Here is a 20,349-nt window from a genome sequence, read left to right as displayed (position 1 = left end):
ATACACATATATATAGCTACAAAAAGTCAACTAATATGTACAAGATATTCCAAATAAGGGAAAGATATAATGTTAGCATTATACACAAAGAGCCGTTGGAGGAGGGATATGGTGCGTGAGATACGTTGATCATATTAGAATTAGTTATCTATCCTTTAACATGTAATATTTTATTTACGAGTTCTCCTTTATGAACTATATAGTAATAGTGTACGTACATTTGATATTTTGTGATATATAAGTATCTTTTATAAGAACTGTAGCAGAACAAGAAACAAGCTTTTTGTTTCGCTAACATGGATCGTTTGGCTGGTCTGGCACGTTTTGTAATTATTAAGATGGTCTGGCACCTTTTGTAAGCCTGGTTAAATCGATAAATCGTTTTTTTTAGACAAACGTTGATAAATCGTTTGGCTAAGTTTACTTGTGTAGTTATGTTCCATGATAGGATAGGATGAATGATTATTTAAATTGTCTGGAGTATAAGCAAAAGTCTCGCTGGATATGTTTGTTATTTTTGTTTAAAAGAACGAATATTAACAATAGTTTAGTGTTGACAGAAGATTTCAGATGCTTTTTGTTGGATTCTCTTAATTGATGATGACATGCCCATTTAACACGTGCTTTCTTAGTTTCCCATTTTAGGATTAATCGATCAATTTGTAAGTCTTAATCAAGAATCTTCGATCGTTTACTACCCAAGATTTAGAGTCGTTTATGTCAACTAATGTAAAGGTGAAAGAGTAGAATACTTGCAATGGTAACAGTCAAGCCTACCGTTACTCTCGCTGGTAACAGTATGCTTGACTGCATGTCACTTTTGGTCCGTCACACTTGAAGCAAGTCTTTCAATTTCGATATTTCGTTTTTAATCAAAATATCTTTTTATGCATCAACTTTAAAAGAAGTTTTAAACTTGAAATATAAAAGGGTAATGTTTGGAAAATGATATGCTAATTTCCACTTCAAAAGTTTTTCTCAAATGTGCTAAAACTTATCTTTGGCTTTTGTAAAGCAAAGTTTGCTTTTATCCCATTTCTTTTCAAGATTTGTTTTGTTGTGAATGTCTTTCTTATTTGTTTCTGAAAAAGACAAAGCATCTTAAGGAAAATTACAAATCCTCTTTTCCTCTTTTCTCTTCTTAGAAGATAGCTCTTTTTGTGCAAACGTGGGAAGGTCAAAGTCTTTGTTTCATATCAAAAGCTTTGACTCACAAACCCTAGCTTGCTTCCTCTTGTGTGCTTCCTCTATAAAAGGAACACTTCCCTTCATTTTGAAAGCAAGATTTTTACCTGAGAAATCAAAGTGTTTTGCAAAATCAGTTTTAAGAACTCAAAGTTTTTTCTTTGCAAAAATCTTCTAAGTCTTAAAGAGTCACAGTCATTACCACTGTTGCTTCATAGTATTGTACTTAGATCTGGCAAAAACAACCCGACCCGAAAAGGCTGACCCGAGACCCGAATTATATCACCCGACTGTGACTCGAAAACCCGAATTGACCAGACCCGACCCGAACTTTCTTGACCCGAACTAGCCTGACCCGATTCGAAACCACCAAATCCGAAAATGACCCGACAAAATATAACTCAAATTGAACCGAAAAGACTTGAAATGGCAATTTCTCTATTATTCATTGACCCGAAAATGACCCGGTCCGAAATAACTCGACCCGCTTGACCCGACCAACAAACCCGAAATGACCCGTCCCGACCTGAGTTAACCCGAAATCAATGAGAAACCCAAACTGACCCGACCCGAATTTACCTGACCCGAACCCGACCCGTTGACCCGTTTTGTCAGGTCTAATTGTACTCTCTCATCTAGAATCGTTTGTACCAATAAGTTGTCCTTCTCAATTCTTTTAAATAATCAGTTTGAGAAAACTTGGTCTTGTAAACATTCTAGTTAGAGTGTCGAGTTCCTAGACGGAGTAGGTTGTTGGTCCTTTTATTGTAAGTGTCTTAAGTAGTCGGAGTAGATCACTTAACTTATTAATAAAAGAAGATTGGACGTATGCCCTTAGAGTGTTGGCCGAACCAATTCAAAATCATTGTGTTGATCTCTCCTCGCTTTTAATTCCGCTGCAATTTATTTAATTGTTTTTCATTTACGGTTTTGCTCGCAACAGCTCTGAATACTGTTACTTCTGGTCTCTAGCTCTCACTAACTGCCGCTCCCAAACTTTCTCCTTAGGCTTTCGTGATAAACATTTAATCATTCAATTTAATTAATGTATTCATTTGCTCTTCATATTGTTAATCAACTTACTTTAAAACAATAAAGACTAAGTTGAAATTTTTAAAATAGTACCTAATTCACCCCTCCTCCTCTTAGGTAGTTAGATTCCTAAACTCTTCACTTTTCGTGAGAATATAAGCAAAAGGATACCTAAGAAAGTGGTGTTGAAAAGCCGATCTGGTAAGCTTTGGGCAGCGGCAGTGGGCGAAGAAGAAGATGGTTTGTACATACAAGAAGGGTGGTCCAGGTTTGTGACAGACAATAAACTAGAAGCAGGGGACTTTGTGGTGTTCAAATACAATGGACACCATGTATTCGACGTCACCATTTTGGGGTAAGCGGATGTGAAAAGGAACAAGGTGGTCGTAGTGTAAGTGAAAAGATGGCAGATGAGAAGGTAGAGGCCAGTACGAGTATTAGTCGAAAGCAGTGAAAACAAAAGCAGGAATTATGGGAAGAAGTCGCGTGGAATGCGCTTTGTTTGAGAAGCTTGGAGGCACTGTGACAAACTGTATTCCTTTGCTGAAACAAAAAGGAAGTAACGGAACATAATCGACATAGACATAGACAGTATCGTAAACTAAGCTGTGACCATGCTCACATAACCATCTTAACTTAATCAACATAGTAGGTTCTGGTTTCATGAGAGACCGTCTCCCACTAAATTAGTGGGAGACATAACAGAAAAAAAAAAGAAATTTAATAACTTCCTCACCCCATCATGTGAGAGGTTATTGAGAGAACGTCTCTCTTATGTTTTTGTGAAACTTAACAAACTAAGCTGTGACCATGGATACCTAGAAATTTCTGACTACTTGGTCGAAATCGACATAGACAGTATCGTCTTCACTTCCAAACATAGTATTATTCTCATACTCATCTGTGTTTCCATCAACTAGTTTGTCGACCTCTATCTCTACCGCCTTCTTCAATTGCTCTTCCAAGCTCGCTATCCGTTCCATCAGCTCCTCCCTCTCAACCTTCAACTTCTCCAATTTCTCGTCCGCTTTCAACACCTTCTCTTCCAAAGCTTGATTCTGCGACTCAAGATTCACACACTTCACTGCAAGGCATGATACCTTTTTCCTTAACCCGTCGAGAATTTTTATAAGCTCAATTCCGTTCTGAACCGCAAATTTCCTATCCTCTTCAGCTTTTTCCAACTTCGCAACTAATTCTTTGTTTTCTTTTTGTACGCGATCAAGACACAATACCTTCTTCGTTTCCTCGTCAAGAATTTTTATAAGCTCAATTCTGCTCTGAACCGCAAATTTCCTATCCTTTTCAGCTTTTTCCAACTTCGCTACTAATTCTTTGTTTTCTTTTTGTACGCGATCAAGATCATGCATAGGAGGAGCGTCTTCCATTCTCCTAGAAGACTTAATTAAAAGCTCCTTTGTAAGTTTTGATCGCTCTTCTTCTTCCTTTATTTTCTCAAGAAGTTCAAGTCTTGATTGCTGTTCTTCTTCCTTTATTTTCTCAAGAAGTTTGAATACTCCTTCAGTTTCGTTTCGCGTTTTCTCTGTTTCTTCTTTAAATTTCGTATACGCAGAGGCTCGAAACTTCTTGGATTGCTCTACTAGGAACAATTCTCTATTCATTTTTCTGGTTCGAATAAGATGATTAATCTCCTTGATATCCTGTAAGATGATACCATGTAAATTAATTATCAATAAATCCCCTAGGGTTACCGGATTCGCTCAATAATACAACGATATTTATATGTAAATTAATTATTAATAATCCCCTAGGGTTGAAAAAGGAAAAAAATAATGAGACGAAGAGAGATATTTGGCTCAACTTTGAGCTCAACGACTATTTCGAGACGTTTGGCTCTAAGAAAAAAAAAATCACCGCTTTTTGAACTCATAATTAAAAAAAAGTAATTATGAGTCCAAATTTCTATTAGGGGTTTTTCATAAAAATAATTTCTAGGTGTTGTATAATACGGAATACACTTTACATATAACAAACAAACGTATAGTATGGAATCAAACCGAACAAAATAAGTGGAGTAATAATGATCAAAACCAAGGTAAAATCGATCGGGTATAATATATACTCCGTATAAATTTATAAATCCCTCCATCCCAATCATTTATTTAACTTTGATTAAAATCTTATCTTTATTAATACAAAAGCATTTCAAGCAAATCTGTGCAGCCACGTCACCACATCCAATTATTTTTTTTTTACCAAAAAAAAATCATTGTGGATCCCACTCGAATTAATTTCTGGAAAATTACCATATGGAATTAAGTTTTACTATGACCCACGTTTTATATGACAATTAATTACAAAATATTGTTCACTATACAATTATTCATTCCAAACTTTATCAATCCCAAAATTAATAGGCATAAATAATGACATATATGCATAAATATATAAATCCAAATTCAAACAATTATAAATATATACATAATAAAAGCAGATGTTCTTCAGCAATTTGATTAAATCTAATTTGCTTCCAATAAAACAAAAACACAAATTATTGGGGGAAAAAAAGTAATTTGCTCATAAATTTATAATAGCCAATTATTATTTTAAAATAAAAAAAATTACTGAAATCAACACACTAGAAGAAAAATAGAAATAAATCACTAAAAATTGAATATAAGAAACTCACAAAAAAGTGAAAAAATGCTTAAAAAATAGACATTGATCAAAAATAAAAGTATTTGTTTGGAATAAAATTTATGAAAAGCTATCATCAACATCAATAAAAATAAATAAAATATCATCAAACCTCAAAATAATCAGATGGGGTACTTAAAATTTTCTCCTATAACCCGTAAAATTGTTCCAATAAGGATGAATTGAAATTGATTGTTTGAGTTGAAGTTAGATTGGACTAAGGTTGAACCTAGGATGGACAGAAAGAGTCGGTTGTGGCAGATTAATAGAGGCGGCAGAGAGATAGAACGGAATTGAAGAAAGAAAGACTGAGATACTTATTTGTTTATATGGTTGTATCACTGTGATGTTGATTATAGAGGCGGCAGTGAGTGAAACGGAAATAGTAAATAAAGTAGGGTTTTAGTTTACTTATATGGCTGCTCATCAACCTTAATGAACAACTAACGGTATATAACGCAAATTTGTTGTTTGGGCCAGGTGACCTGAACCAACTCATACGGAGTATTTAATTGTATGGTATAGCCATATAGCATCACACTTGATACTACCATATCCTATGATAATTATTTGTTTCACAAATTCTCATTTGTGACGGGTACATTCGTCGCAAGTTCGTGACGGATTAAATACTACTCATGTGAGTAGATAAGACAAAAGCATAGTTTTATTTTTGATGAAACAAAATGAAAACCTAAGATTGGACGTCCATAGTCCATGCTAAACTGAACATATTTGTAGCTGGTAATGTATTCGGATGTGTTAATAAATATTACTCAAAAATATCATATGATTTCTCCCTTTTGAAATACTCCATCTTTTTCTAAAAACGAAAAAATGGTTTATTTTAAAGTTTTACTAAAAAATACAATAGCTTAATAATGTTTAGAAGTGATCCCGCGCAATTTGCGCGGGGTTAAAACTAGTGTTCTTTATAAAGAATAAAACAGGTAAATAAATGAACGGGACGGAGTAAGTAACCGTATAAAAATTCCTATCAAACTTCAACCATAAACAATACTCCAATATACTTTTGATTCAACCACCAACATGCATAGAAAGCGGTGATAACATTATACTGTAAAATACAGGAGAAAACAAGACTTACCGTATAAATATATAATAATAAAACTGTAGGAGATTAAATGTTCAAGTGCACGTAATATTAATCGAGATGTTGAGAGGAAGAAAGAAGAAATAAGGAATTTAGGAGGCGGTGGAATAGTGCAATGATATAGGGTATGGAACTTGAGTGGGTTATATAATTGTATGATTATGTGAAGAAACCCAAAAGTTCCACATGTGAGGGTTGTCCCACATTGATAAAAGAGGAGAAGAATTACTATTTTATAAGGTAAGGGGCTACTCCCTCTATTGCCAATTAGTTTTAGAGTGGAACCCTCTTGGGCCTACGTTGTGGACTCTTTCTCCTCCGTTTGGATGCGGCCCAGGCCCGTAGTTGAATTTAACATGGTATCAGAGCCCATGGCTAAAGACCTGGGTTTCATGGGCCAAAGTTTGCAGTCGGACGAGCAAAAATTGCTCAGTTGAATTTGTCCGGTCTGAGTTAATACTGGGCCATGTTTGCAGCTGGACGAGCAAGGTTGCTCAGTTGAAAATTGTCCAGTCTGTGTGTGAAGAAACACAAAAGTTCCACATGTGAGGGTTGTCCCACATTGATAAAAGAGGAGAAGAATTACCATTTTATAAGGCAAGGGGCTACTCCCTCTATTGCCAATTGGTGTTAGAGTGGAACTCTCTTGGGCCTACGTTGTGGACTCTTTCTCCTCCGTTTGGGTGCGGCCCAGGGCCGTAGTTGAATTTAACAGATTACGCGGAGGAAAAACGGTCTCTTACTCGGTAGGGCTTGTTCACTCAGTGATCCGGACCAAAGATCATATCGGACTAGACCATTTGATCCGGACCAGACCGGACCGAATTTTGTTTGGTCCGATTCACGGTCCACCTATTTACTCTACTTTGGTCTTCGGTCCGGTCCTGGACCAACCCGAATGGACCGCGGACCGGACCATGGACCGAAGTTATGTAATAAAAGAATTTTTAAATTTGTAATATTATTGATTTTATTTTCTACTTTGTTTACACGTATTATAAGATGTGTAATTATGTAGTTAAATCTCATAAGAAAATAATGTTGTTTATTTTGATCATTACGAACTTCTCGAGTTCTAGTTTTATATGGTATACCATGTCAATGACAATAATATTTGGTCCACTCTGGTCCATTTGGTCCGGTCCACGTATTTTTGTGGTCAAGACCGGACCGGACCAATATTAATATGGCCCGTCCTCGGTCCACCTCTTAACCCTTATTTGGTCTCCGGTCCAGAGAGTTTGGTCCGGTCCGGTCCGGTCCCGGACCAATGAACACCCTTATTACTCAGTATTAATAGATCATTTTATTGTACCGTTTTATACTCCCTCCTATTCATTTTAACTCTCCCCTTTCAAAAGGGCACGCAAATTAAGGGGAGAGTTATTTTATTGTAAAGTATTGTGGTGGTGTAAGGTAATTGGAGAGAGAGAAGGTATTATTGTGGGGTAAGATGATTAAAATAAGTATTGTTGTGGGGTAAAGTGATTAAAATAGGATAAAGTATGAGTATTGTGGGGTATTGTTGTGGGGTAAGATGATTAAAATAAGTATAAAACTTTACTAAATAAGGAAATGGGGAGAGTTATATGAATAGATGAAAAAGGAAAGGGGGAGAGTTAAAATGAATAGGAGGGAGTATATTTTTTCATACTTTTTTTTATTATAGTAGGTCTCATGAGAGACCGTCTCCCACTAATTTAGTGGGAGACATAATAGAGAAAAAATAAATTCAGTGGGTCCCTCACCCCATCATACATGTGAGAGGTCTCTCAATAACAATATTGAGGGATACCGTCTCTCCGGAGTTTTCAAAATATCTATTTCAATTCATCTGGTACATGTTTTCATTCAATCGAACATATGTTATCATATATTGTAACCATTTTGATTAGTACCCCAATTTATAGTATTTATAGTATGTATATATGTATGGACGTACCCATTTTATTTCATTCGTACAACTTTTCTGACAAGTTTTCAATTAGTCTCCCAATGAGTTTATTGAAAGACCGTCTCTCAAGAGATCTAATGAATTGAAATGGATTTTGAGTTATTTTAATATATTTGTTGGCCTATTTTTCATTAAGACGGGTGATGTGGGATTTGGCGTACTCTCCTAATCAAACAAATTATCTCAACTACCAAAGGGAAATCAAGAAATGAGTATTAGAAATGGCAATAGATGGGGTTGGGTGGGGTTTTGCGAGATCCAAACCCGATCCACTTGCTTATTGGATCACTTATCCATACCCAAATCCGATCTATATCCAAAAATTTAAAACCCATAACCGATCCATTATACATTTTTCAAATATATATGTAATACTACGGTTTTATGAGTCTGTGGGTACTCTATCGAGTGGGGCTTACTCTGTCGAGTAAGTATGTTTGGTATTCGAAACAGTAGTCTGCCTGTAGGGTACTCGACCGAGTAGCCTTGGCACTCGATTGAGTAAGTGGCACTCGATCGAGTACGTGACTTACTCGATCGAGTAAGTCGGGTTACGGGTGTTATTTGACGGGTTTTGTTAATAAGGCGGATTAATATATAATAAGTTTCGTCATCTTCTTTAAACACTTTTACAAAACCTAATTCACTGTTAAGAGAGATTTCAAGTTACGTTGCCTTGTTCTTCCGCATTATTAGCAAATCCCAGAGCTAGAGGTGTCGTTTCCCTTGTTCTTTATACCATTGTGATCCTTGCGTCAAGGGTAAGTTCTACATATCATTTTTTAGCAATTGGGTAATGTTGGTTAAACCCTAATTGGGAATTGGGGGTTTTATGATTGTATTGTTGTGGTAGTAATTGTATGAATGTGTGTATAGGAGGAGGGTTCGTAGAAGAGAGGTTTTGAGACAGATGCTAGATCGTCTGATTCTATGATTGCATTCCAGGTAGGGTTTCCCTACTCGGTATTAATTACAGGATGTGTGTGGTGGTTGTATTGTTATTGTTGATTTATCATACTGCTGGTGATTGTGACGGTTGTTGATTAATATCGTTGATTGTTGTTGTTGTATCTGTCTGTGATCTTCGGGGTGCGTCCTTGGTTGAGTTGAGTCACTTGCGGGAGTGGCTTCACGCCCTTGATTCGCCTTCTGTGGAACCCGCCACAGAAGGGATGTGCACATTAATGAACATGGGTTTATCGCTCGATGGAGATGAGCGGGGCTTAGGTGGGAACGGCTGCGGTCCCCCACTGGCGGTGTGGAGTATCTGTTGCGATGGGTACTCTGGCAGGACTACACACTTTAGTGTGTAGTCAGTTATGTGGAGATTGATTATGGAGTTTGGGGTTTGATGTGACGATTGAGCTGTTTGGCATTTGTCTTGTTGTGATTTGTATTGTGTAATTAGTACTGACCCCGTTGTTTGTTTTGTAAAACTGTGGTGATCCATTCGGGGATGGTGAGCAGTTGTTGAGCAGGTTTGATATGATGCATTTGGGCTAGCTGGGATGAGTCATCACTGGGCATTAGAAGAGTCTTCCGCTGTGTCAGACGATGTTTTAGTTGTTCAGTTTTGGTAGTAGACACTTTTGGTTTTGGATGTATTGGATTTATCAGTTTTGGCTTTGAGCATGTAATCACATAAATTATATTTACTTTTAAAGTACGTTTATTTATTGTCTTTTGATTATCATTGCCTCGGGTAACCGAGATGGTGACGTTCCTATACCTGAGTGGTCCTGGTAAGGCACTTGGAGTATGGGGGTGTCACAAAGTGGTATCAGAGCGACGATCCTGAGTGGTCCTGTAACCAATGAATCTAATGAACATAGGGAGTCAAATTAAAATGAACCCGGGGTAGAAGTTGTAGGAGCTAATGCAAAGGCTTGGGAGACGTCCTAAAGTCGCGAACTCGCCTTGCAATTTTGAACCGGTCACATGGGGTACGTGTCGGGATCGTATGTGTTGTCTTCTGGTTTGTGTATCTATATAGTAGCATGTGGTGTGAATTGATGGATGTATGAATGTGGAGGATTGGAGGAATGGAATAGAATTTGAAAGATATGTGATTTATATGTTGGCATGGATGAAGGCATGTTGTTTGTTTATAATGTGGCATATTAGTGATATGAAGTAAATTGTTATGTTGAGTATATAAAGAGCTGGGTTTATGCATATGAATTGTTGTTGTTATGTTAATAATATAAAGGTTGTATGTATAGTTGGAAAGAGAGATAAGCATACGGGTAGTAATACGAGTCTGCATGACTCGATCGAGTAGGGTGCACTCGATCGAGTAGGTGAGAGGCTCGATCGAGTGGCCTCAACTCGGTCGAGTAGGTAGTTTAGTGTTTTTTGGGCAGAAACGTGTTTTTGGGCACTCGATCGAGTATGTAGAGGCACTCGATCGAGTGGGGTCAGCTCGATCGAGTGGCTTGTCAGCTCGATCGAGTGTGTTTTTGAGCAGAGGTCTGATCAGGTTCTGGAGTCGAGGCACTCGATTGAGTAGGTTTGGCACTCGATCGAGTGGCCTCAACTCGATCGAGTCGGTTTTGGTGCTCGATCGAGTGGGTTTTGTACGGGTTGTATTCGTGTTTTGGGTTATAGTATGAGTGTTTATGTCTACCTTTTCTTATATAGTTACAAGATGCCGCTAAAGAAAACCGCCTTGTATGCTAGAGCTGAGAGCATGAACATTTATGACATAGTAAATATGTTGGAGCACCAAGATGCTCTTACGGAAGCGTTGAAGAGAGTGGAAAAGGATAAGGAGGTTGATCACTCCAAGATCAGCATCCATATAGCGAGGTTCAATCCGAAAGAGTATAAGGGAACTAGGGAGCCAATTCTTCTGGATAATATCCTGGAGTTGGTGCACTGCCCGGATGAGTTGAAAGTGGAACAAGCTGCGTTCTACTTGAGGGAAGCGACAAGTGAGTGGTGGGATAAGGTCAAGGTGAGTTCTAGGGAGATGTATATGAAGTAGGGACTACCTGCAATACCTTGGGATGATTTCAGGAGAGCCATGAGACGTGAGTTTGTGCCGGAACATGTGAGGAGTAAGCTGAGGGAGGAGTTCGATGAGTTTAAGATGGCATCTGATATGACGATGGCTGAGTACTACCGTAAGTTTAATGAGAAGTCCAGATACGCTGAGGATATGGGGCTGAGTGAGGAGAATCTAGCTTTGAGGTTTTAGAAGGGGTTGACCCCCAAGATTATGGAGAAGCTACCGGTGGGAGTCCTTACAGATGTTAAGGAAGTCTATGAGAGAGCTGGAAGGGCCGAGAGGTTGGTGGAGATGACCAGGGAGAGGGGTGCTGAGAAGGGGAAGGCTGAGAGCGAGGGTGGTGGTCAATCCAACTATAAGAAGGGTAACCACACTCAGGCGAGAGCATATTCATCTGGCTCGAGGTTTAGTGCTGGGGCTTCATATAGGCGTGGCCGTGGGAGTGGTAGCAGTAGCTGGGGAATGACCTGTTTTAACTGTGGCGGTGTGGGCCACAAGATACATGAGTGCACCAGTGCGGTGAGTGGGGGTTTCTAGAGGCCGTTACAGGGGAGCTTTTCACAGGGTCCTGCACAAAGTTATGCGAGTAACAGACCGGATGGGTCATGGAACAACAGGGGAGGTCAGAACAAAAACGGTGGGGGTAACCGCAATGGCGGTAATTCTTATCAGAAACCAGCTACGAACACCAACAACAACCAGGGGTCGGGTGCTAAGCCGACTACCTCGGCTAATCTTGTACGGGAGGTGGGCGGAAGACCGGTGGCAAGGCAAGTCATATGATGGAGAAGAAAGCAGCTGAGGACGACGCTCATCTTATCACTGGTACATTTCTTGTTAATGGTGTTTATACCTTTGTTTTGTTTGATTCGGGAGCGTCACAGTCGTTTGTATCTTCGAGTCATGTTAAAAGGTTGGGTTTGAGTGAGTTTGAGTCTGTAAGAGAGGAAGTTTTTATACCTTCGGGTGAGTCTGTATCTTGTGGGAGGTTGTATAGAGGTGTATCCATGATAGTTGGGCAAGTTGATCTACCTGTAGACTTGCTAGAGTTTCTTTTAGACGGCTTTGAGATGATAGTCGGGATGGATTGGTTGGGAAAGTACGAAGCTAAGATAGATTGTCATCAAAAGAAAGTTTCTCTGAGAGGTCCTAAGGGGATTAGTGTGTCTTATCGTGGGTTTGTTATCAAACCCAAAGTTAAGTTGATTGCAGCTGTGACCTTGAAGTCCTATCTGAGGAAGGGGTGCCCGTTGATCTTGTGCCATGTGAGGGATCACAGAGTGGAGAGTCCGACAGTTGAGCAGATACCAGTTGTGGGAGAGTTTCCAGATGTCTTTCCAGAGGAGATTCCGGGGTTGCCACCAAAGAGGGAGATAGATTTCAGTGTTAAGCTGAAACCGGGGACGGGGCCAATCTCTACGGCACCGTACCGGATGGGTCCTAAGGAGTTGGAGGAGCTAAGGAAGCAGTTAGATGATCTGATTGAGAGGGGATACATTAGACCTAGTGTATCACCGTGGGGAGCACCAGTTCTGTTTGTGAAAAAGAAAGATGGGAGCCTGAGGTTGTGCATAGATTACAGGGAGCTGAACAGAGTGACGGTGAAGAACAAGTATCCTTTGCCAAGGATAGATGATTTGTTTGATCAGTTGAGTGGTGCAGCGGTCTTTTCTAAGATTAATTTGAGGTCGGGGTACCATCAGGTGAAGATTAGAGAGGAGGACATACCAAAGACAGCTTTCACGTCGAGGTATGGCCATTATGAGTATGTGGTGATGCCCTTTAGGTTATCTAATGCACCAGCTGTGTTTATGGATTTGATGAACCGAGTCTTCAGTCTGTTCTTGGACAAGTTTGTGGTGGTTTTCATAGATGACATCTTAGTCTTTTCTAAGACTAAGGAGGAGCATGAGGAGCATCTGAGGATTGTGTTGCAGACCTTGAGGGAGCATGAGTTGTACGCAAAGTTGTTCAAGTGTGAGTTCTGGTTGGAGGAAGTTGCTTTTCTGGGGCATGTGATTTCAAAAAAAGGGGTAGCTGTGGATCCTGCAAAGATTGAGGCAGTTACCAAGTGGGAAGCACCAAAGAATGCAGCTGAGATCAGGAGTTTCTTGGGTTTAGCAGGGTATTATCGACGGTTCGTGAAAGATTTCTCCAAGATTGCTAGACCTATGACAGCTTTGATGAGGAAAGAGAACAGGTTTCGTTGGGATGAAAGTTGTGAGACGGCGTTCCAAACATTAAAGGAGCGTTTGACCACAATTACAATCTTAGCATTGCCTGAAGGGAGTCAGAACTTTGAAGTGTATACAGATGCCTCAAAGAATGGGTTGGGTTGTGTGTTGATGCAGAATGGGAAAGTGATTGCCTATGCTTCTAGGCAATTGAAGCCTTATGAGGAGAATTATCCTACACATGATCTGGAGTTGGGTGCAGTTGTGTTTGCTCTTAAGATTTGGAGACATTACCTATATGGGGCGACCTTTAAGGTATTTTCAGATCACAAGAGTCTCAAGTATATCTTCACTCAAAAGGAGTTGAACATGAGACAGAGGAGGTGGATGGAGTTGATTGGCGATTATGACATGGATATTATCTACCATGAAGGGAAAGCCAATGTGGTTGCAGATGCTTTGAGCATGTAGAGTGTGCATTCTTTGTGCACAGCTATATCTTTGATGAGATTGAGAGATGAGGTGGGGAAGTTCGGGATACATATGATCCAGAAAGGGGATGCTATGGGAGATTTGACAGTGCAGCCTGATCTTTATGATGATATTCGCGGTAAGCAGGTGTTGGATCCCAAGATTGTGGAGTGGAGAGCTGGAGTAGAGAAAGGGACAGTGTCTAGATTCTATATTCATACAGATGGTAGTCTGAGGTTTAATGGGAGGTGGTATGTCCCTAGTGATGAGGAGCTGAAAAAGATGATCATGACAGAGGCTCATTGCACACCATACTCGGTACATCCAGGTGGTGACAGGCTATACAAGGATTTGAAGAAGACTTTCTGGTGGCCTGGGATGAAGAAAGAAACAGCTGAGTTTGTGGCTCGTTGTTTGACATGTCAGAGAGTAAAAGGGGAGCAGCGACGACCACAAGGTAAGATTCAGTCTCTTGAGGTACTTGAGTGGAAGTGGGAGTCCATTTCTATGGATTTTATCGTGGGTTTACCGAAGAGTCAACAGGGTAACAACATGATATGGGTTATAGTGGATCGATTGACTAAGTCAGCTCATTTTGTGCCAATAAAAGATACATGGACTAAGGCACAATTAGCTATGTCTTATCGGAAGAATGTGGTGAGATTGCATGGGGTGCCTAAAGATATAGTGTCTGACAGGGATTTGAGATTTATCCTACGGCTTTGGAAAGAGTTGTAGGAGTCTTTGGGAACTACCTTGAAGATGAGTACAACATTTTATCTTGCGACAGATGGTCAGACAGAGAGGACAATCAAGACTCTAGAGGATATGTTGCGAGCTTGTGTTATGGATTTTGGTGGTAGTTGGGAACAGAGGTTAGATTTGATCGAGTTTTCTTACAACAACAGCTATCACACCAGTATTAGCATGGCGCCATTTGAGGCTTTCTATGGGAGGAGATGTAGGAGTCCGATTTGTTGGGACGATAGTGATGAGGCAGTGGTTTTGGGACCAGAGATGGTACATGAGATGGTAGAGCAGATTAAGCTGATCAGACAGAGGATGAGAGCGGCCCAGGACCGACAAAAGAGTTATGCTGATCTACATCGACGGGATATAGAGTTTCAGGTTGGGGACAAGGTTCTTTTAAAAGTGTCTCATATGCGTGGGGTCATGAGATTTGGTAAGAAAGGGAAGTTGAGTCAGAAGTTCATAGGATCGTATGAGATCTTAGACCGTGTTGGAGAGGTTGCTTATCGGTTGGCTTTACCGTCTGCTTTGGATAGGGTACATAATATGTTTCATGTGTCTCAGCTGCGGAAGTATGTTAGTGATCCGTCACATGTGTTAGAGGTAGAGAACATAGAGCTGGATGAGTCCTTGTCTTATCTTGAGGTGCCTAAACAGATTCTTGACCGGAAGGTTAGGAAAACTAGACATGGTGAGACAGTGTTGCTTAAGGTTCTTTGGTCTAATCATGAGGTTGAGGAGGCTACATGGGAGGCGGAAGAGGCCATGAGAGAGCGCTACCCGTCTCTTTTTGATCAGGTATGTATGGTTACGGGGACGTAACCTTGTTTCTTTTAGGGGGGTAGGAGATGGTCGCGAAGAGTTTTTACATGTTTTTATGTTGATTTTGATATAGTTAGTAGTTGTTTGAGTCGGGGTGAGTTTGGTTGGTAAGTATGTTTTGGAGTTTTATGTTGAGTTTTGTTTTTGTTGTTGTGTCGGGGGAGTGTTAGTGTGTTTTGTTTTGTTGTGGTTTGAACTTCGGGGACGAAGTTCTTTTTAAGGAGGGGAGACTGTAATACTACGGTTTTATGAGTCTTTGGGTACTCTATCGAGTGGGGCTTACTCTGTCGAGTAAGTATGTTTGGTATTCGAAACAGTAGTCTTCCTGTAGGGTACTCGATCGAGTAGCCTTGGCACTCGATCGAGTAAGTGGCACTCGATCGAGTACGTGACTTACTCGATCGAGTAAGTCGGGTTACGGGTGTTATTTGACGGATTTTGTTAATAAGGCGGATTAATATATAATAAGTTTCGTCATCTTCTTTAAACACTTTTACAAAACCTAATTCACTGTTAAGAGAGATTTCAAGTTACGTTGCCTTGTTCTTCCGCATTATTAGCAAATCCCGGAGCTAGAGGTGTCGGTTTCCCTTGTTCTTTATACCATTGTGATCCTTGCGTCAAGGGTAAGTTCTACATATCATTTTTATAGCAATTGGGTAATGTTGGTTAAACCCTAATTTGGTAATTGGAGGTTTTATGATTGTATTGTTGTGGTAGTAATTGTATGAATGTGTGTATAGGATGTGACACCCTCATTTATTGCGGAAAAGTAAACACATAATTCTAGATAAAAACTGCATGGATATGTTTGTAATAGGTTCATTTGGGTAAAAACCTGTAATTTTTAAAACCGAAAACGAAACCTGTTATAAAAATATCCAAACGGGAAGGTGTCAAACATGCAAGGTCTTAAATAAATCTCATGAATGAAACATCGCTAAAGTCGCGAAACAAAGTTATACAACCCAAATATGAAAAAGGGAGACATATGTCCCTAAAAAGTATATGACATGAAAAGTGTTTAAGGGTCACAATATAATAAGGCCAATCTAGGTCCCAAGGTTACTTTGCTCGCTAGCTCGTCCATGTACCCCATATATGCATCACCTACCTGTCAATCGCATTTTATACAAATGCGAAAGCCACGATCGGGGGGAGTAACTCCGAGTTCTCCCAGCCACGAAATGTCATAATTAATATAACATGTAAACATAAGAATATGAATACGAATAACACATAGCATTAGCATATAGATGCTAGACAATCGTGCTTATCATGTGAACAACAATATAACAACACATAGTCCTAGCATGTGAATACTAGACCGACTCATACTACACTATCATGTGAATCACATAACATCCAGGAATCCAAACTCTATCAATCATAGCCGGCTTGCATCTCACCTTTTATGATTCATAGAATCATCAAACAAGAAAGGACAATATATCTAGAGACAGGCATAAGTTCCTAGTACAGTCAATAGTCACTCTGTAACTCGAGTCTATACCACGAGGTAAGGTAAACACCCTTGTCCTAAACCTGCGCAGACCTAGCGCATGCGGAAAATACCGCATCCAAGACCCATGATCACACACATGATTACCCCTAAGGAGTCCACCAAAGGGTTGGCTAGTACTTAAGATGACCACATACTTCTACGAGTACGTCAGGAGGTCATGCCCTAACTTGGATATAAACCCACCAAGCTAAGACACAAAGGCTATTGAGCTGTGAACATACACTCGTCAAAGACTATAATGGCCTATCTATGACGAAGGCCGAAATACTCACCTAGGACCTAGTCCCAGCTTGAATACTTTAGCCCACACCACACAAGACAAGTAGGACACCCAATTAACCATAAGAGGGGCAAAAAGTCCAAACTTGCACACACAAATGATCATACACACCCTAGCATATGAAAGGCTACGCAAAAGCATATTCAGCTGATAATCCAACAATATCTCCAATATCAATAATAATCCAAATTCCAGCTAACCGTTAATCTCATAATTCATGAGAACAAGCTAAAATGGCAACAAGACAAGAAGACTCAAGTATAAGGCAACCAATTCATCCAACAACCAACATGTGAAATGATAATCACAAATATTAAGGCATCAACGTAAAACATCCAATAACAACCAATCTCACCTCAAAGACAAACCCTCGACCCGAGTCCCGCGATGGGTCATCGGTCAAATCGAGGCTGACCGGTTTAAACCTAGTTTGACCAAACTCGTTCGGTCAATCTGGCCCAGCTCAGAGTCTTGGCCTACTTTGGCCCAAATCACAATATTTATCACAATATTATTCTCATGCTATTTCCAATTTCTATCATGTAAAAAACGAAAGTAACACATTATCAATCACCTAACCACTTAACAAACAACAAACACAACATCAATGTGACATTAAATCGTCGAGTAACTCGGAATAGTTACCTTAAGCTAGCAAAGAGACAAGTAATAACTTGAGAAAGCTTCTAAAACCCAAAATTACTCTTCATCTTCAACCACATATGAGTCACCTAAAATAATTATGTGAAAGGACGATATTAACGAATTATCGTTATATAAAATATGAGACGGAAATTAATTTAATTATATTTTAAATAAACCAAACTAGCGTCAAAACAATTTATAGACATGACTCACGAGCTATTACGGCAACCTCAACTCGACCTCACAACAAACCCCACGCGGCCTCAACCCGTAACTAGATAGGCCACTGCCTAGGCCACGGCCAGGCCACTGCCAAGCTGTTGCTAGGCCACTGCCAAGCTGTTGCTAGGCCACTGCCAAGCTGCTGCTAGGCTACGACAGGCCACGGCCACCCCAACAAGCCACAACGAATAACCATGAGACGGAAACAAGAGCATATTTGAGACGGTCATTTAGATAATTAAATGGTGGGATTTTATAAGCATAAACCAAAAAAGGGAAGTATTTAAATGAACTAATTTAACGAATTGCGTTTTATAAAAACACGAGACGGAAATTCAAATATTTAAAATAACCCGAAACCGTAAAAAAAATCCCTTCAACCCACGACTCAAAGCAGAGGACTTGGGCAGTCCGTATCACGACTCAAACCACAGCCTTACACGGCCTCACACCCAACCCCATACGCAGCCAAGGATCAGCCATAGACTGACCCCGCTGCCACTCGTCTCACGGCTGCCAAACAACCAATGAACAACCCAAAGGAAAGAGGCGTAGGAACCGTGTTACATACACCACCGAGGTCACCTGCAACAGGCCACCAAAACGGACCCAACCAGGCCGTGAGTAGCCTTGACACCACCACTGCTTGACTACCCACCACCACGACTTAAAACCAGTCCAAAACAGAACCCAAACGATGCATAAATCCGAACCCAAGTCGACCCATTTCAAACACCAAATTAAGACGGAGGTTACCATACACAAGAGACGAGTAAAGAACCAAACTTTAACAGAAAAGGACATACAAAACGACCCATAAGACGTAAATTTCGACCTTTGTCGAGTAACCTATCACCGTTACCTTTAACTCCTTTAATGGGTACGATTTCGACTCAAAAATTGCACCGGGATGTCAAGCTCGCACCTAGCCACGAAGACGAAAGAAATTAGCGCAAGGTTCTAGCTTTAAGAAAGATGACAGCCGCGGTTTTCGAAGAAAGCAGGGACCTTTCTTACCTAGAAATGAGGAGGAAGAAGAGAGGAAGCCAATGGTATAAAAATGGTGAAGTTTGGTTGAGAAATGGGGTTGGGATCTTGGTTTGAATGCTCGGAAATGGTGACGGTACGGAGGAGCTCTGTTGCTGTTGCTTTCGCTGTTGTTGTTGTTTGTTTTCGCGCAGGAAGAAGAAGATAGGATGAGGAATAAAAGGAGGTGGGTCACGGCTAATTAACCACACCCACATATTAATATTGATGATAACAAATATATATATAATAATATATAATAATACATATAATAATAATATATAAGTATATAATAAAGAGATATTTTACAAGTAGAGTGTAGGATGTTAGGTGGGTGTGACGTGTTGTCGAATTCTGATTGGTCCGGATTAAAGCATGTATAAAGTGAAATGTGACGGTCTATAGCTAGACCGAAATTGAGACGGAAATTATCATTATTATTGTCATTATTATTATCCGACCAAAAATACGTATACATATATTATTATATAAATTATGTCCCAAAAATATAATTTATATAATACGTACTTTAAAATATTCTTTTCATTAAAATCGTGCTTGAAATGAATTGATTAAATTAAATAATTTAAAAATATAAAATAAGGTAATTGAACGGCTATATAAATTTTAAATGTCAAAAATGGGAAATTCGCGGGTGTTACAATCACCCCATCTTTTAAAAAGTTTCGTCCTCGAAACTTGAAAATAGAAATGAAATGTCATATAAAAATAAAACTGGGATCTTGAAATCGGTAACCAAAACATTAAAAGGTTACTTATCGTAAGAGTCAAAATCCCTTCAAAAGTTTCAAACAAAATTTTTCGACAGGACCAGATTCTCATCAAAGGAACGGAAGTCTTCTCGTTACGTATTCAAGAACATCACATTCCAAATCAAAGATAAGGTCAAAAGGCAAATCATTTTTATAAATCAAAATCAAAATACCTTCAAAAACATTAATGAAGAGTTTCCAAAAATATAAGTCTCATTCATGGAACGGAAATGCTCTTGTCGTGCACACAAGAACGCTAACTTTCCAAGTCAGAGACAAATTTGAAACAAATACTATTCGCCGACAAGCGTAGAACAAGTTATCAAACGTCTCCAATAACTAGTTCTAACATCCGATCAACGTTAAAATCAAAATAAGAGAAAGGTAATCTACTCAAATTTTCTTTTGCAAAAAGCCAAAATAGAAATAAAGGTTTCACTTTTAAACCCAAATGGGGGTCAAATCCCTGAAAATGTAACATTAAACTTTGACAAAGAAGTCATAAATAGATCAAAGTTAACAGAAATTGGACAAAACTTAACGAAATCTCTGGTTTAGTAATTAAAATTACGATAAATGAGTTTATATTCAGGGAATGAATAAGGAACTAAATCAAATTTTCATTTTCAAGTCTTTAAAAATAGGTTAGGTTTGCAGAAGTGACATAAACTTTTAAGAATGAATCGAAACTGGTAGCTTGAAAGTTTA

General features: G+C 39.3%; 1 protein-coding gene and 1 long non-coding RNA gene across 3 annotated transcripts; both read right to left on the bottom strand.

Annotated features, from left to right (window-relative positions):
* Positions 1-2,782: 2,782 nt before the first annotated feature.
* Positions 2,783-6,144, bottom strand: LOC141646397 (uncharacterized). 2 transcript variants are annotated; one of them, XM_074454298.1, is made up of 2 exons: positions 5,984-6,144; positions 2,783-3,878 (listed from the first exon to the last, which is right to left on the bottom strand). In XM_074454298.1, the coding sequence occupies exon 2, from the start codon at positions 3,837-3,839 to the stop codon at positions 3,036-3,038; it is 804 nt and encodes a 267-aa protein (XP_074310399.1). In that variant the 5' UTR covers positions 3,840-3,878; positions 5,984-6,144; the 3' UTR covers positions 2,783-3,035. The 2 variants fall into 2 exon arrangements, with proteins under 2 accessions (XP_074310399.1, XP_074310398.1); XM_074454297.1 differs by lacking the exon at positions 5,984-6,144 and adding an exon at positions 4,988-5,308.
* A 10,037-nt stretch (positions 6,145-16,181) lies between these two features.
* Positions 16,182-18,944, bottom strand: LOC141646396 (uncharacterized). The gene is made up of 3 exons (XR_012545539.1): positions 18,860-18,944; positions 17,621-17,706; positions 16,182-16,284 (listed from the first exon to the last, which is right to left on the bottom strand). It is a non-coding gene; the product is annotated as an uncharacterized LOC141646396 (long non-coding RNA).
* Positions 18,945-20,349: the final 1,405 nt, after the last annotated feature.

The sequence above is a fragment of the Silene latifolia genome, chromosome 3 (genome assembly GCF_048544455.1).
Source record: "Silene latifolia isolate original U9 population chromosome 3, ASM4854445v1, whole genome shotgun sequence".
NCBI lineage: Eukaryota > Viridiplantae > Streptophyta > Magnoliopsida > Caryophyllales > Caryophyllaceae > Silene > Silene latifolia.
Note: the sequence above shows the minus strand (reverse complement) of the source record. Positions and strands in the feature narration are given on the sequence as shown.

Bases quoted from the DNA above. Each gene is read 5' to 3' on its own strand.
- LOC141646397 (XM_074454298.1), bottom strand. From the start codon at position 3,839: ATGAATAGAGAATTGTTCCTAGTAGAGCAATCCAAGAAGTTTCGAGCC.